General features: G+C 32.0%; 1 protein-coding gene and 1 long non-coding RNA gene across 2 annotated transcripts; one reads left to right on the top strand and one right to left on the bottom strand.

The window, feature by feature from the left end:
• Positions 1-3,035: 3,035 nt before the first annotated feature.
• Positions 3,036-3,680, top strand: LOC140036361 (uncharacterized). Its single transcript, XM_072077740.1, has one exon. It carries the CDS (start codon positions 3,036-3,038, stop codon positions 3,678-3,680), a length of 645 nt encoding a protein of 214 aa, XP_071933841.1.
• Positions 3,681-4,930: 1,250 nt separating this feature from the next.
• LOC113729723 (uncharacterized) lies at positions 4,931-5,511 on the bottom strand. The gene is made up of 2 exons (XR_003458191.2): positions 5,319-5,511; positions 4,931-5,250 (listed from the first exon to the last, which is right to left on the bottom strand). It is a non-coding gene; the product is annotated as an uncharacterized lncRNA (long non-coding RNA).
• Between the last annotated feature and the right edge of the window lie 13,777 nt (positions 5,512-19,288).

Raw genomic sequence — 19,288 nt, 5'->3', positions numbered from 1 at the left:
TACAGCTGCATTATTCCTAATTAGTTCTCGGCAAAATCAAAAAATTTTCCAGCATTTGCTCAATCACAATTTAAATTTTCCCTTCGGATAAAACCTTGTATTTTGCACTCAACTCTCACATGCACAGCTACTGAACTAATTAGCTATCATTTCCAGTCCAAAAATCAGTTCGGCAACAACAATATTCATCCATAATTCCAGAAATTGGTCCAGCTAGCCTCGGATGAGGTTGCATGCATCGGATTTCTGTTTCATTATCCCTTTTCTTGCTTAACCGAGCCATTGAGCTGCATGCAAGGCTTAAACACTTAGTTTTTAGTTGGTTAATCACAATTACAAGCTCAGATCATCACAATAAAGCAAATTAGAAGTTGCGTTTCCTAATCAAGCTCTCGGCCGAGCCATGTCTTCCAAATCAGATTTTCTCATGATTCAGTTTCATCATCCAACCGCACTGCTCAACATGCATGTCCATATATGGCTCAATCTATTACTAATCAACTTATTCTAGCTCAGGAATTACCTCACAGTAAAGCTTACCCACGCGACAGAGCTGAACTTTTCTCCCTCTCTCGGTTCTCACGCGACTGGAGGTGGTGTTCCTGGTTGCAGTGGTTGCGGCTGTGATGGTGTTGAGGCTGGAGCTGATGAACTGGTTTTCAGTTGGTGGAGGTCGAAGAAACAGATGGAGTTCACGCACGGCTTTCCCTTTCTTCCCTCACTTGCGGCCGAAACAGAAACGAAAAGCTCGCGAGTTTCTTTTCTTTCCTCTCAGATGCAAGGTGCGGCTCCCTCACTCTCTCTCTCGTCGATGATGACGAGGTGGGGGTTCTTGTGGTTGAGACGAGATGAAACAGAGGGAATGGTGCATGGTTGGGAGGAGTTTGAGTGCTTGAGAGGTTGTGTGTTGAAATGGAGAAGGTTTTTCATTCGGCCGAGGGTGATGAAGTTATAAGGATTGTCCGAAATTGGGTTTTGTGGTTGGAGGAGGAAGAAAGCTTCACACTCTGTTTCTCTCTTTTGCTCCTCACGGTTTCTGCTATCAAATGGAACAGCCGACTCCTATTTGTTTCCTCTCTTGGTTTTGCTCTCGGTTGAAGTCCAAAATGGCAGAGCATTTCCTTTCTCTCGGTTGTTGCAGCCTAAGAAAAAATTGCAGAGTTCTCTCTCTCATTCTTTCTCACGGCTTTGGGTATGAAGATGGAGTGAAACTTTGCTCTCTGTTTTCTTTCTTTTATTTCCCCTCAGCCGTTAATATCAAGGTAGGAACACAAGGCTTCTTCAATTAGTGGTTTGATGATTCCTAAGCTTTCCACTCAATCCATAGTCCACTGGTCGCATGGTGAATTTGCTAGAGTGAAAGGTTAGTTTAGTCCTTTAACATTATATCATTTATTTTACCATACTGAAATTTTTCCTTAACTCACTTGTTAACTCCTAATCTTATTTCTATCTCCTTAATCTCATAAATTCTCACACATTTAATTTTTAGGAAATCAATAAAACAAGTAGCTTAGCACTAAAATATATTTAATTCATACCAGTTACGGTATACCCCATGTTTTTATTTGGTTCGTACAGTTTGTTTTATACGTTTTAAGTTTAAACGTTTAATTAATCTATGAATTAGTATTTAATAATTCTAACGGCGAAAATGAAAATAATACATGCCTGGTTAATTCGAGATGGAAGAAGGCTAATTAAATCTTTTCACATCTTGTCCGAATTTTCACTTAAGTCCTCATTCGTAATCTAATTCCGAAAATTTACCCCAAATGAAATTTGACCACTTACTAGTATACTAACCTCGCAAAAATTCAATTATCGAGATTTTAACGTCCTAAGTGTAAGTATAAAGGGTTTTGACCTAGAATCGATTCCATCTTAATTCTAAGGCTTCCGATGGCACTTAACATTATTAACACTTAAAATTAACTATCGACATTCAAGGAATTAATATTAAGGTAATAAATAATCTACATCAAGAAATATTAATTTATCTTGACAAAACCAAGTACTTTAATATTTTGGCACAATTATATTATTTATCACATAAAAATTGTTTTTACGCACTTATTTAAAGACAAGTAGAAATAATGCTAGAATTTATTAAAGAGTCAAAGTGCAAGTGAAATATGCATGAATATATGTATATATATATATATATATATATATATATTTTTTTTTTTTCGGGGTTCTCACACTTTTCTTCACCCATGAGTTTGTTGACCAGAACATTCAAAAGCATCTTGACCACTGCACACCAGTCATGTTCGACTGAGAACTCTATAAGCCATCTGAAACGCTGGAAAGGAAATGTATCCAAGTTGGGATCTTGAAGACCCAATCTAAACTTCAACTTACTTCTACGGAGGAGCCAACCAATTTCATGTATGAAGTCCAGAGCTTGTTTGAGGAAAGAAATTCAGGGGAGAAGAAGGTCGCATAGTTGTTGGACAAAATTGTCCTTCCATTTTGCCACGTGTATAGCTAATTTCATAGATTAAAAGCAATTATCGATTAAATGGTGACGAATTTATTGATTAAGTTGTTTAGTAGCCAATTATTGACAAAAAATAGTTCGATGGTCAAAACATGATCCCGCCAATAGTTTAATGGCCGCTGAGGTTTTTTGCCCTAAATAAAACATATAAAACATAATTAAAACAGATAAACACAGAGAGTACATAGATCACATAGTACATAGACATGATATTTAAATGCAAAACCTGAAAAAAAAAAAAAAAAAAAAAGCAAGTAGACATGCAAGCAAATAAACTCACAAACATGCAAACAAATAAAATCTGACTATTACATTAGAAGCCCTAACTACAATCTAAAAGGGGAATTTTAAAAATAATAAACCTATCTATTATATTTATTTAACTAATTACATTTTTGATAAAATATAAAATCTATCTATTATATCACCTATCTAAATATATTTCTTGGGAAACACAAGGGAAACACAAGGGGTAGACAAAATCAGGCTCACGGTTAACATCTTATGGCAACTTTGGAAAGCTAGAAACAAAATGACATTCCAGACTGAGAATGTGGATGCAAAGATGATAGTAGACAAAGCTCAACAGGAATGGATCGAGTATGATGCAGCGAATGAGTCAGACACACGAGCAAATGCACCCCTGGAAATGGAAGGACGGATTCAGCAAAGGTGGGAGCCACCTAAGGAAGGAATAATGAGGATCAATACGGATGCAGCAATTTCAGCTCAAATGGTCAGAACAGGATTGGGGATTATCACGAGGAACTGGCTTGGGGAGATAGTGAAAGCTAAGGGAATCACTGAGAGGAGGAGAGGGGAAGCAGCCACTGAGGAAACACTAGCAATCAGAGGTGCGCTGGAAATGGCTCAAGGTGCAGGATGGACAAACATAGAAGTCCAATCTGACTGCAAAAATGTTGTGAGCCTTATCAATACGGACAATGTTCAGGATTGCACACTACAAACAATCCTGGAAGACATTGATATCCTGAAGAAGAGCTTTGACAGTTGCAATTTCTCTTTTGTACCCAGAACTGCTAATGGTTGCAGCCATGCAATGGCTCAATTTGCAATCAAGTCAATTAGAAATATTGAGTGGGAAGGTTCATTCCCAACATGGCTATCTGGTTTAGCTAGAAAAGATATGGGGGTAGTTGCCCCTTTTTGCAATTAGCTCTTGTACTATCAAGTGTTAATATTTATAAAATGTTATCGTTTGTTAAAAAAAATAAATATATTTCTTGGGCAAAAGGATACAACCTACTTATTACAATTTGACATTTAAAAGTTTTCAAACAAACATCCAAATTAAATAAAATAAATAAAGGTTTAAAATGAATAAAATGAGTAAATAAAAGAAAAAACACATACAAACATGCAATCACACATGAAAAAATATAGGAGCACATAAAAGAGTTTAAAGAATAATAGAGGGTACCTCCCTTGAAATAATGGCTAAGTGGGAAGGATAGAAATTGTCACTTTTTCAAAAATTAACAAACAGGTCAATGCACCAATTTAATTGACAATTTTCAAAAAAAAATTTAAACATATACTATATTCCCCTTTTATTGTGAAAAAATGTAAAAAAACATTAAAAAAAAACCAAAAATTATAAATTAAATGTATTTTAATGAAACACAATTAACAATTAAAGAAAAAAAGCAATTGTAATTGAGAAATCAAGAACGAATAGGGACTAAATTGCAAAAATTAAAAAGTTTTGAGGTTAAATTACAATTCTCAAACATTAGGGGTCAAAATTAAATAAAAATAAAGTTTAGAGATCAAAATGCAATTAAATTAAGGACCTAGTAAAAGAAATCTAAAATTTTAGAGTCACAATGAAATTACTCGAAAGATAAAGGGTCAAATTACAAAATTCATTTCTAATTACATACAAAACCATTTTGGGCCATTTTAAAGCAGTTGGGCCGCACCACTCTAGTCTAAACGAAAAACGCAAGCTAATCCACAAAAAACAAACAATCCCAAAGAAAATTTAGACAAATTAAATAAGAATGGAAACTTTGGATTTAACTCTAAAACCCAGCCACAAGCCCAACGATAAATAAACACAAGCCCACCAGAAATAATGAAACCAACACAATGTTTTTTTTTCTTTCCCTCTTTTTCTTCTTATTCTTCCCTCTCCTTCTTCTTCCTCTCCGGTGTATTGAAGTTTCAGTAGCCGACGGCAGCGGCGGCGAACCACCGGCGGCCGGCCTCTCCGATCGAAAAATTTCACGAAAATACAACCCCCCACTCGATTTTTCGCGTAGAATCCGTTTCTGACCTTAGTTTTTACAAAATATGAACAAAAAGTGCTCAAAAGAGCAATTTACAGCAGAGTTTTATTTTTTAAAAATCCCTCAAATCTTCACTAAAGCTCATGCAAAATATAGCAAAACAACCCTTACAAAATCTACAACGCTACTGCATGTTCAATTTAACAACAAACAGTAAGGAAAATGATGAATGAAAGCAAAGCAGTCTCAACTTTAAAAAAAAAAAAAACTTGTTTCTTGCTTTCTAGGCTAAAAACTCAAAAATTTAGAAGAACAAAATATTTTTCAGGCCTTATTCTAGCTATAACCAACTATTTTAGCAAAATATGTACATTGAATTTACTCATTTAGACATTTTTTCAAACACTTAACATGCATACACAAAACCCATTTTTCTTTTCTTAATCTTGTTCTATGATTTGCCCGATGTCCAGACAGCACAACAACAACCAAAACCTGCAAGAGCAAGAGAAAAATAAGCAACAAAACATACACTTAATGTGCTTTAAAAAGTTAGAAAATACCTCAATGAAAATTGTAGTTCCTTGGTTAAAATTTTGGAGAAATCCTTAAGTTTCAACCATTTATTCGCTTGCTGTCTTTACTTCCTTCTTTCACCTTTCTTTGCTCCGAAGATGGGTGTGCGTGAGAGCCAGGAGAGAAAAAGAATTGAGTGATGCGTGTGTTTGTGTTGGTGTGTTGTGTTGTGTGAGTGTGAATAAAGGGAGAGCCGAGAGAGTTTTTCTTTTCTCTTAGTGAGTTGTCTGCAGTCTTGAAAAAATTCCCAGAAGTCGAGAGAGGTTTCAGGGGTTAAGAATTTATGGGACAAAAAATTCTAAAATTTAGAATTGATTGTTAGGATAAATTAGGATTATATGTCTCATTTCCCTCCCTTTGATCCATTTTTGGCAGGTGTTAAAGGATAAAATTTGGATGATGAGTTGTCCTTGTACCAACCAAACCTTGGGTAGAAAGAAAGAATGAAAAAAGTCTAGTTACGGTTTTTGGTTGGGTTTTGTTTGAATTTTGTGTAGATTTTTTGGTAGGCTTTGTGGTTAGGTTTGGATTTTCTTCTATTGGGTTTGAAACACAAAACAAAAAAAAATTTTGTACAATAAATTTTCAATTTTGAGCATCCATTTTTCTTTTGATTTTCTTTTTTTTTTTTTTTGCAGAAACCTATAAAATAAAAATTAAAATAATTATTCAAACAATTTAAGTGAAAAATGGTACACTTGAAATTAAGAAAAATTTGGTGTCTACAACTTACCACTCTTTGTCTAAGTTTCGAAAAAAATCAGGACAAAGACATAGACACCAAATTACTTGCCTGTCTCCTTCGACTATAACTGTATCAAAACAAACAAAAGTAAATATTTTAAACAAGATTAAAATATGCATGGATTTATTTACGGCTCCTGTCGCATCAGACGTAGTCTAAATACGAGGTTGAACGAAGTTCGTGCTGGAAACAAAATAAAATCAAAAAAATCAAAAAGAAAATAAGTAGAATAAATAATAAGAGAATACATGTATTAAATTGCGAGTTGATATCCATTGATGGGATTAAACTCAGACCCAAACAACTAATAAGAAGATTGAAATATGTTTTCAAATGCCAATCGTCGGTGGGATTAAATCAAAACGCAAACAACTAGCGGAAAAGTGAAAAGTCATCTTAAAAGCTAAATTGATTGGTGGAATCCAACCCATATCCAAACAATTAGCGAAATTTTGAAAAATCATTTTAAAACTAGATTGATTGATGGGATCTAACCCAAACCCAAACAACTAGTGAAAATCTGAAAAATTATTTTAAAACTAGATTGATCGGTGGGATCCAATTCAAACCCAAACAACTAGTGGAAAAGTACTGAAAATGTACCTCAGGCCTAGATAGTTGGTGGGATTAGATCCAAACCCAGACAACTAGAGAAATAATTTGAAAATGTACGTCAGGTCTAAATAACTGGTGGAATGAAACCCAAACCCAGACAACTAACGGAATAAATGAAAATACACCTCAAATCTAGATGGCTAGTGGGATTAGACCCAAATTCAAATAACTAGTGAGATAAATGAAAATGCACTTCAGGTCTAGATAGTTAGTGGGATTAAACCCAAACCTAGACAACTAATAGATTGGTAGGATAAAATTCGAATCCAATTAAATAACAGATAAGTGGGATAAAAATCAAACTCAATTAAATAACAGATTGGTGGGATAAAATTTAAATCCAATTAAATAATAGATTGGTGGGATAAAATCCGAATTCAATTAAATAACAGATTGGTGGAATAAAATCTGAATCCAAATAAATAACATATTGATGGGATAAAATCCGAAAACAATTAAATAAGAGATTGGTGAGATAAAATTCGATCCCAATTAAATAACATATTGATAGGATAAAACTCGAGTCCAATTAAATAACAGATGGGTGGAATAAATTCGAACCAAAATAAATAACAGATTGGTGGGATAAAATTCGAATCTAATAAAATAATAGATTGGTAGGATAAAATTCGAATCTAATTAAATGACAGATTGATGGAATAAAATTCGATCTCAAATAAATAATAGATTAGTGAAATAAAATTTGAACCCAATTAAATATCAGATTGGTGGGATAAAATTCAATCCCAACTAAATAACATATTAGTGGGATAAAACTCGAACCTAAATAAATAACGATAAAAATGAAAATGCGTCCCAAATCTATATTGCTAGTGGGATCAGATCCAAACCCAAATGACTAGTGGGGGAAATAAAAATGTAAATTACTAATCTTGAGAAAATAAAATTGTAACATCCATGCCACTGAATTAGAAGGAACAAACAAGAACTAGAAATATTTTAAAAAATGCTGGAATAAAATGCAAAACCTAGATTGCTATAAGAAAATGAAATGCACGGCCCAGAATGTTGTTTACAAAATATTCTCTTCTCTTTTTTTTGTTTATTTTTTTAAAAAGGCGTCTTTTCGGGTTTTCACCTAATGAACAATCTTAATGACAGCATCTATCAATTCAGAAATTTATTTCAAGATTGATAGTATTAGTAAGACAATCCTTGCTTTGCAAAATTGGTAAAGGTGTGTTTACATTATTTGTCATTTGATTAATAAAATTTTCCTCAAAATATTGCAAAAGATGAAGGTCATAATAAGAAAGGTTATTGCTGGAAAGCAGATCATATAACAGGTTTGAAATAATTTTGAAAATGCATTTTTCAAAATTTGCCCTAGTGTAGGGCTGATAAAAACTAAAAAATTGCTCCAATTTAATTCTAACTGGATTTCTCTTTTCCCCCCTCTTTTTTTTGACGTATGTACTCATTCTAAATGGATAAGCCAATCCTCCACTTTGCGATGTAGTATTATTGCCCCTTTTTATTTGTGATTGACCTTAAAATTTGCAAGATTTTGACCTCTATTTCTTTCTCGATTTCAACCATAAACACCTGCACAGATGGAATTTACCAAAACATGACTTGCACTTGAATTTTCACAGAAAATTTCTTACTTTATTTCGAAAAATAATGCAATTACTACTCATGAAAGGAGCGGTCTTATTGAAGTCAAATTTTGAACAATAGATTCTAAGGTATACTTGACTCTTTGGCGAAATCCCACAAATGTATTACAAAAATTTGCCCTAATTTGGGTCTTTTAATTGCAAAAATTTTTATTTGGATGACCTTCTATTTATTTGACAAAAACAAGAAAACAATACTTCCTAAAATTTAGAAAATAATCACATGTTAACATGCAATGTGCATTGGTGTAAAATAGAAATTATATTCTTCAAATGAAAAAGAAACTAAGTTAAGAAAAATGTCATGCCTAAACTCATATAGAAGACTCTATGATGAACCTCTTAGAACAGGACCAAATTGCAATAGATTCCTTTCTCACTTAGGATCAACGTTTAGGGAAAAAGATCACCATTTCTCGTTAGCTCATCTTTCAGGACCAATCAAGTGGGTATTATTCCTAATTTTCGGGTAGCTAAAAGAAATGATATTTAAAGATAGTATGTCAAGATCTGTCTTACTTTTGTACCTAGATTGCATCTAATCCATCCAATATCACATTGTGGTGAAAGCAAATAGTTTTTCACCCTTATTTCTTATAAAAACTCAGTCAACATATAAACTCTCTAACCTTGTAATATATGGGTAGAAGAGAAAACTAAATATATGGAAACCGGTTATGACCTTATGATCATGAGTGATTGGTAGATCTTTTAGAGACGTGATCCTTATTTCAAATTGTCATGAAAGATAAGTTAGCAATGGACTTTATGAACTTGTAATGTGGTTTGAAAACTATAGTTAAAAGAAATAAAATTTTCAATGATGCTGCACTTAAGATCGCATTCCTTCCAAAATTGCCCCAGTTTTGGGTTCAAAGATCTTGTACTCCATTTCGACTTTTATCATCAATCATTGGAGGGATTTTGATATTTTCTCTTTTTTTTTTCTTTTCTTTTTCCCAACACTTTCTTTTTTATCTTTTCTTCTTTTTTTTTTTTGCTTTTTGCTTTTTGCTTTTTCTTTGTTTTTTTCTTTGTTTTTTTTCTTTTTGCCAATGCTAAAGGTTAGATATTAATGATAGAATAAAAAGCCCCCTAACTTTTAGGAGATAGATGCGCTTTTCTCTGTTTCTTTCTTTTTAATACTTCATGTCTCTTCCAAAAAAATTTAGCATCTTTGTTATTATTGAAAATTCTCAAATCTCCTTTCCCTATGTGGGGTGAGATCATAAGTACTTTTAAAATGAACTACCAATTTAAGTTTAAATGAGGATGCAAAGGATAAACAGTGTTTAGATAATAGAAAAGATGGCCAAAATATCATTCTCACATTACATGACAACCAAAGTAAAGTATAACTCATTAGGAGAATCTATTCCTTTTGGACATTTGAAAATTTTTCCAATTATAGGGTTGTGATCATTAAAGCTCTTATTTAAAACGAAATTGTAATTTTGATATGGGTAAATAAATGATAAAATCTGTATAGATAGATAAACAAACGCATAAAGTATCATTCCAAATTCTCAAAACAAATAAGAGTAATGACCATTTTTACTTTCAACTAGATGTAGATTGAATCTGGTTAGACACATTGCGTCTTTCCAAAATAAAAATTGCCTCACTTTAAAGTGTATCAATCAAGGTGACTGATTCTGAAGGCTTGATAGAATTAGACAACATATGAATAGCAAAAATAAAAGAAACAAAGTATTGTGGTTGGTCTTTTAAGACAAACTAACAAGTTTGAGCGATCTCTTTTGATTTTGAGCGCTCTCATTGAATAGTCTGGACCACAAATTTAGTGCATGCAAAGATTTTAGAAACTTAAACAAATACTTATAAATTTCATGCAAGAGATTGGGAATCTCAACTTAGTCTTATTTCTTAAAATCCATCACGAAATCTCCCAATGAGCAAATAAAGAATGAAATGTACATGAATATATACAAAACAATAATTATTTAAATGAAAAACTTTATTATTGCAAATGTTTGAAACAAAATTTTTACTCAACTATAATACAAATGAGAAACGAAAAATCTCTAAAGAACACACTTTCACATATACACACACTTTCTTTCTCCTTTCTTTTAAGATAAAATGTGTTAGAAACAACAAATCAAAAATTTTTTTTACGAACAACTATATCATAAAATCTCTTAGATGCTTTAAACAAGCACTTCCAGATGGATTTTTCATATTTTTCTATCGTAGGATTTGCTCAAAAATCAAATAATACTTCTAGTTTTTTTTAAAAACTTTATTAGACCAACATTGTTGTCAAATATGAGAAAATCATTTTTACTTTACTAAAATATCTTTTATGAATGTAGAGGAGGGGGAGAAAAGAAAAAGAAAAATACCTAGAGTTAATAAATAAAACTTTAAACTCAATATGCATGTCCTATGGGAAAACTCTTTTATGCCAATGATTGGTCTAGTATGAAAATGCGATTCTCTAACGTAGGCACCATACAATATCTGATGGATCCGATCATTTTACTAACATTTGATTGAAAAGTAATTTGAAAATTTGACTAATTGGAATGGCATGAGACATCTGATCTAATAAAGTGAGGCCAAAGTGCGTATGGATTGATTACTTTGATTGACATATAAAGATATGTCAAAAGATAATTTAGTATGAAAAAGTCTACTCTTGAAAGGATTGCGATGTCTCAACTAGTTTGTTCAATGAAACATGGATTGCCCGCCCATTTGTAGTTTCAAATTTCACAATATTTATTGTAATGCATTAAGTTATGAGCCTTCTAAAATCAAGATTTGGTTTCAATATATTTATTATCTCAACAATGAGGAATCATTTGTAAATTTCTTTAACTTAGTGTCCTTTACGCAATGGATTTACCAATTTTGACAAAATGGCCAAAAAGTGAATATTAGAGACTTATATTCTAATGTGTAAAATCTGCTCTATAATTTTTAATACCATTATCATGGAAAGGATCGAATTCTACCTTATCTTGTGCACTACTCCTTTGGATTGTATAAAAAATATAAACGTGTAAGTCTTACTGGATTATATCCAAAACGAAAGGATAGTTTATTCCTAGCATGGGATCCCCTATGTGGCATTTTCTCTATGGTTGATGCATGATACCAATTTATTAAAATGACTAAATATGCAATAACAGAAATTAAACATGACCTAAAGGAACCTCTTTGATATGCCGGGGTCGGACTAAAAATGATGTGCAATTATTAGAACACGAATGCAGTAAACTATAATTTAGGCATGTAATAACCTATCTAATAAGATAGGCACTTAAAAGAGTACCATGTCAGGACTTTTATTTCTAAAGTTTGTGAATGCAAGAAAAAAGAAGAGAAAGAAAGGTTAATTCAGTTGATAAATAGCATATAACACATTGGAACAATAAAATGATATAGAAATATAAGGTAGAGAAAAGAAAGAGGGATAGAATCCTACCTCTCGTGTCTAGTGTTTCCAATGGGATAAACTTGACTCTATCTTTGGCGATTTCTAATATGGATGGATGAGATTAGACTCACTAATGTATTTAGACTTAATAAGGTTTTAGACTCCTAAACCTTCAGACAAAAGGGCAAAAGGTCATCAATCCAAGGCCTTTAGTCAGCGGTTCGAGTAATCCCCCAGACATTGCTACGTGCACGTTGTGCCACGATCACATGTCTAATTGGATCGATTCTAATCCTAATAGGGAGGAGTGGTGTGATAACCACTAAAAGAAAATAAAATGAAGAATTATAAAGAAAAACGTATGCACGTATAAAGTGATCATTTGAGGGGAGGGATTAATATTATCAAACACGCATGAAGATTCTAGGGTGACATTTTGCCACCCTAAATGCAAAAATGTGATAATATAAATAAAAATAAACAAATCATTTATTACATACACGGAGAGCGAGAGGCGATTATGCGTGTGAAATGCAAAAAATTCTAAAAGGAAAAGAAAAAGAAAAAGAAAAATGCAACCTAAAATATCCCAATGTAATATGTAAAAAGGTTAGAAAAGAAAAAAAAATCAACTAAACCAAGTGCTTGAACTCACTAGAAATTTCCAATAAAGTCGCCAAAGTTGTCGTACCTCATTTTTGAAAAAAAAAAGAGAAAAGGTTAAAAAATGAGTATTTCATTTTCAGAAAATAAAGAAAAATGGTCTAAAATGGAACTTAGAATATGTGACAGTTTGGACCAAAATAATAGCCTAAAAAAGAATTTTTTTTTTTTAAAAAAAAGAGTTGACACTTGGTATTGAATTTAGGTGTACCAAATCACCCAAAATATACTTTTAATGAAAACAAATAAAACCCTTTTTAGACGACTCCAGATATTTGAAAACAAGAAAAAAGAGTTCAAAAATTACGGTTGAAGAATGGAAAGGCAAAGATTTGATTTAAGGCACTCTTTCGATCTAACCAAGGTTAGTTGCAAGATTTAGTCAAAAATTTTCTTAATCTGATCTATAAAGCTTATCACATTTGGATGCTTATATATGGATGCAAACCTAAACCTAAGAAGTATCGAGAGGGATGGAATATTTCTTCGAAATTTAATTGGTGCATACCACATTAATTGTGAAACCCAAAAATGATCCCTTAAAAAGGTCACGAATATACAAAAAATGAGATTAAAAAAATGAAAATTATAATATAAATAAAGTATTCATGACCTAGAAGAGGAGAATGCAACATAACGGGTATAGAAAACTAAGATTTATGACATAATTTTCTTTCTTATAGAGGGGTAATAGCGTGTTAAAACTAAAAAGTCATACTCGTCCACTTTTCATATTCTAAGGGTAACTCTTCTAACCTAATCAAGCAAATGAACTAACTTATTTTTAATTTTCTAAAATGAGATACAATTCTAAATGATATGATCCAAACATATAGAGGGTAAGGAAATCCTTATACTATATAAGAATGAGTTTGGGTCAAAGAATGGATTTGAATTTCAACCGCAAGAGTAGGGGTATTTTGGGATTGTGAGGTTGTTTTGAGTGTAGTTTTAGTATTGGGTACTACTTTAGATAGCATGTGTATTATTTTGTTTACTGAAATGCCCTTGTATTCTAAAAGATGCAATGATGACTTGTTCAAAGGTTTGGGTAGTTTGGGAATGTGAGATTATTTGGTCATCTTTTCTACAATGGGTACAACCCATAAAAGCTTCTTTATTGGTGTAATTACTTAAATGTCCTTGCAGAGACATTCATTTTGGTTTGTATCAATTATTACTGTTACTTTGTTATTATAATTTAAAGAACTTCAAACGTCATTTTCATCTCAATTAAAGCAAGGACAATGTGGTTTATTAAGGAATTTATGATTGAGCATTAGTTTCAACTTCAATTCTTCAAATGTCTGCCCCTTCACATTCTTCCGTTATGTTCCTTTCGTCTTCCGATAAATACTTATTTGTATTGCCATTGTACTCTGGATTTCAAAATGGTTCTCTGGTGAAGTTATTCTTGGTAGTTCAACTTGAGGTGAGGTTTCATTCTTTTTTTTAATGGTATAATTTGCTTTGTAAAATCGTAATTTCTATTGCTAGCTAAATGCTTTCATTCCAAAATTGGATACTCTGTTAGCGCAATTTAATGTTGATATTATTGTTCCCCCACAAAGTTGGTTGTTCTATACAATTAAAATGATGTGGTTTTGTTGAAATAGATTTGGAGATACAAAACTTCCTTTTTTGGTCTACTTACATGGTGGAGGCTTTTTGATCAAATCTGCCTTCTCTCCTACATATCACGTGCACCTTAATGTAGTAGTTGCAGAAGTTGGTGTTGTAGCAGTTTCAATTAACCATCGACTCGCCCCTGAGCATCCTTTGCCTATTGCTTATGAAGATTCTTAGATTGCAGTCAAATGGGTTGCCCCTCATTCAAATGGCGAGGGACTGAGGTATGGCTTAGGGATTATGCTAGCTTTGATAGGGTGTTTTTTGGTGGGGATAGTGCTGGTGGCAATTTAGCACATAACATGGCATCAAGGGTTTGGCTGGAGATACTAGACGACTTCGATCTTGATGTGATTTTTCTCAATTGTCCTTATTTTTTGGGGAAAGATCTAATTAGTATCGAGTTAATGAAATTACAGGTAAAGGCCTATGTTAAGGGCATTTGGCATTATGTTCACCCAAAATCTACGGGGGTTGATGATCCATTGCTGAATCCTCGGATGGAAGCAAACCTTTTGAGGCTAAGCTTTGTCGTTGCTAAAAAAGTTGGCTACTTTCATCAACAAGAATGTTGTGTAGATGCATCTTTAAGTGGATAATCACTTTGTTTATTGCCATTAATCATTTGGGTATCTGTTTAAAGTTCATTTATTCTTGTTAATGAAAAACTCATATACAAGTGTTTGTTTCAAAATATATGAACTGAGCAAGATAGCATGCATAATTTCCTTCTCCATCTTCCAGTATACATTAGATATTTTGTTACTTCATATTGTTATTCAATGTGCGTGAGTTTTTTTATATTCGTTTGAACTACCGTAAAATCTTCTTTAACCACAAGCACCAAACACCCGCGCGATGCGCGGACATTCCACTCCTAGCTATACTATATAAGAATGAGTTTAGAGCTTGAATTTCAACCGCAAGGATGGGACATTTTTGGAAATGTGAGAGTGTTTGAAGTGCAATTAGAGTATTGAATATGAGTCATTATAACTAATTTAGTTTTGTTGTAATTACTTGGATGTCCTTTTAAACATTTAAAGCTGGGGTAAGTTTGATATGTGACAGTGTTTGATATCCGATTAAACATTGGGTACAACTGAATTCAGCTTGTGTTTTCGTGAAATTACATAAAAGCCCTTCTAATCATTTAATTGTATTAATATCTAAGTCTTTTAATTTCTTAAAGCCTTTCTCATCAGTTATTTGCAAAGTTATGATATATAGATGTTAAGACACAATTAATGTCAATTAGTAGAGAAGTCTGGTTTCTCAGCCGTTACCATAGTAACCCCCATCTATTCAAATTCATTTCATTTACTTATAAGTTTTGTTCCACCATAATCATGCAGCATATTGAATTCGGATGTTGCTATACTAGCTACTCATCTTCCCCATTTTACAACACCTTTTTCAATAGGTATGTTTTCTTTAACCAATCTACTTTTTTATTGTAAAAAATCTGTAATATTGCAAGTTGTATGTGCAATAATTTTTTAGTATTTTAATTCAATTGTCCATGTTAGACAAGCTTGATAAGGAAAAGACCACATTTGTTAATTGTTATTTATGGTTTAAAATAAGTTTATCATCATAAATTTTCCCATTTATAGATTGCATTTACTTCTTTTGTTGTTTTAACTATTAGTTAGGGTAATTTTCAAATCGTTTGCTACTTTATTGACTATTTCATTTAGACAATTTTTCACTTCATCTGATTTGCCAATATGTTTAACTATCTACTTAAAACTATTTGGCTACAAATTTAAAGTATGTACATCATTACTTTTAATTGTTTTTCTTGGATTGAGTGGATTAAGATGCTTTAGTACTTTTTTGAGGTAATTATTCCTCTAAATTAGCATGTTAGTTGTTAGATGCATGCTTTAGTACTTTCGTGATTGTAATCTCTATCGAGAAGGAGATGCTTTGCTATATGTTCTAAATCATACAATAAATTATAATTAATTGCTTGCTCAATGTGAAGGTCTCGTGATGATATTTGTCATTGGAATCAAATATAAATTCAAGAATTTGACTTGCAAGAACCAAAATTCCACTAGCAATGATTTCTTCAAGTATGCTAATTGTTCAAATCTCACTTATATGACAAGATAATGTGGTGGATTGCCCTCATATTAAGATCAAATTCAAACTAAATAACAAATTTTAATATCCCTAAAATGCATGAGCAAATATAAATAGGTCTTTTATTATACTAGGTTAGATGCAAAGTAGTTGATCGTATCTTATAATTATGTTTTATTGCATATTATATTTTTTAACTCAATATGTATCTTATGATTTTTTATTTAATATCACATAATAAAATTGTCATACTTCAATCCTTATACTAGAAAATGTCAAATAATAATTATTAACCGTATTTAATTATAGGCACTAAAGTCCCCCGCGTTGCGCGAGTTTTTCCCCCTAGTAATAGTATGAAAAATATCATGTAAATGAAAATAACCTAAAAATAGGAAAAAATATATGAGATGCAATAAATGTCACACCAAAGCATGAATTTAGCATATCGATGGCCTAAAGGGTCTAACATTGGACTAACCCATTTCTATAAATCCCCACTAGCGTTGAACTGGTAAAAAATCAGAGATAAAAATCACAACTAGTGTTGGACTAGCATGGTTACGTCATGCACTCATTATAAATAAATAAAACATATAAAGCATAATTAAAACAGATAAACACAGGCACATGGATGACATAGCACATAGACATGATATCTAATGTAAAATCTTTAAAAAAAAAAAAGCAACTAGACATGTAAGCACATAGACGCATAAACATGCAAGCAAATAAGACTTAACTATTACATTGGAAATCCTAATTACAATCTAAGAGGGAAATTTTGAAAACAATAAACCTATCTATTATATTTATCTGACTAATTACATTTTTGGTCAAAAATAAAATCTATCTATTACATCACCTATCTAAATATATTTCTTGGGCAAGAGAATACAACCTATTTATTACAATTTGGTATTTAAATGCCTTCCAAACAAACATCTAAATTAAATAAAATAAATAAAATGAGTAAATAAAAGAAAAAATAAAAACATGCAATCACATATGAAAACACAGAGGAGCACATAAAAGTGTTTAAGGAATAATAGAGGATACCTCTTTTGAAATAGTGGCTAAGTAGGAAGGATAGAAAGTTGTCACTTTTCCCCAAAATTAACAGACGGGTCAATATACCAATTTAATTGACAATTTTCAAAAGGAATATAAACATACACTAAATTCCCCTTTTATTGTGAAAAATTGTAAATAAACATAAAACAACCAAAACTTATAAATTAAATGCATTTGAATGAAACATAATTAACAATTAAAGAAAAGAAACAATTGTAATTAAGAAATCAAGAACGAATAGGGACTCAATTGCAAAAATTAGAAAGTTTTTGAGGTCAAATTATAATTCTCAAAAAATTAGTCAAAATTGAATAAAAATAAAGTTTAGGGACCAAAATGCAATTAAATTAAGGATCTAAGTGAAAGAAATCTAAAATTTTAGAGCCACAATGAAATTACTCAAAAAATTATGTGTCAAATTGCAAAATTCATTTCTAATTACATACAAAACCATGCTGGGCCATTTTAAAACAGTTGGGTCGCACCACTCTAGCCCAAAAGAAAAACACAAGCTAATTCATAAAAAACAATCAAGCCAAAAGAAAATTTAGACAAACTAAATTAGAATGGAAACTTTAGGTTTAACTCTAAAAGTCCAACCACAAGTCCAATGAAAAATAGACACAAGCCTACCAGAAATAATGAAACCAACCTAATTTTTTTTGTCTTTCTTTTCTTGCTTTCCCTCTTTTCCTTCTTCTTCTTCCTTCTCCTTCTTTTTCTTCTCCGGTGGATTGAAGCTTCAGCAGCCGGCAACCAGCCTCTCCGGTTGAAAATTTTCACGAAAATACACCCCCATTCGATTTTTTGCGTAGAATCCGTTTTTGACCTTAGTTTTTACAAAAAACGAACAAAAAGTGCTCAAAAGAGCAATTTATAGCTGGATTTTATTTTTTAAAAATCCCTCAAATCTTCACTAAAACTCTTGAAAAATATGGCAAACGAAATCTGCAATGCTACTGCATGTTCAATTTAACAACAAACAGTAAGGAAAATGATGAATCAAAGCAAAACAATCCTAACTTTAAAAAAACTTGTTTCTTGCTTTCTAGGCTAAAAACTCAAAAATTTTGAAGAACAAAATATTTTCCAGGCCTTATTCTAGCTATAACCAACTATTTTAGCAAAATATGTACATCGAATTTACTCTTTTAATTCGGTTCTTCATTTAGACATTTTTTTCAAACACTTTACATGCATACACAAAACCCATTTTTCTTTCCTTAATCTTGTTCTATGATTTGCTCAATGTCCCAACAGCACAACAACAACAAAAACCAGCAAGAGCAAGAGTAAAATAAGCAACAAAACATGCACTTAATGTGATTTAAAAAGCTGGAAAATACCTCAATGAAAGTTGTAGTTCCTTGGTTAAAATTTAGGAGAAATCCTTAAGCTTCAACCGTCTATTTGCTTGCTATCTTTACTTCCTTCTGAGAGATAGAAAGAATTGAGTGATGTGTGTGTTTGTGTTGTGTGAGTGAGAATAGAGGGAGAGTCGAGAGACTTTTTCTTTTCTCTTGGTGAGTTGTTTGTAGTCTTGAAAAAATTCCCAGAAGTCAAGAGAGGTTTCAGGGGTTCAGAGTTTATGGGACAAAAAATTCTAAAACCTAGAATTAATGGTTAGGATAAAATAGGATTATGTGTCCCATTCTCTTCTGTAAGGCCCAAAGACAACCTAAGAGAAGGGTGAATTAGGTTGATTAAAAATACTTTATTGAGTTGATGCACTTTTTCTTTAATAAAAATTTACCTTCTTTTCTAGTAGTGATCAGCCGAGTAAATTTAAAGAAGAGAGCAATGTTGATCAGAAATAAGAGTGTATATAAGCAATGAGAATTTTATTAAACAAAAGGAATAAGATAGAGTATCAAACCGATTGTCTACCAAGCTTTCCTCAAACTTGAAAACCAATCACAAAGATGAGCACCTTCTCTTTGATGAAAAATAATCAACTCAATGTACAATGGAGGGATCACTTCCTCCTTGCCCCAAGCCTCACTTAGTCAAGCTACGAAGTTTTACTATCACACAGATAACCCTCAACAAAGCTATACTATTGAAAATTTCAAACACAAGAGAAGTGCTTACAAG

This window comes from Coffea arabica, chromosome 2e (genome assembly GCF_036785885.1).
Source record: "Coffea arabica cultivar ET-39 chromosome 2e, Coffea Arabica ET-39 HiFi, whole genome shotgun sequence".
Classification (NCBI taxonomy): Eukaryota; Viridiplantae; Streptophyta; class Magnoliopsida; order Gentianales; family Rubiaceae; genus Coffea; species Coffea arabica.
The sequence above is the reverse complement of the archived record's forward strand: the minus strand, read 5'-3'. Positions and strand labels throughout refer to the sequence as shown.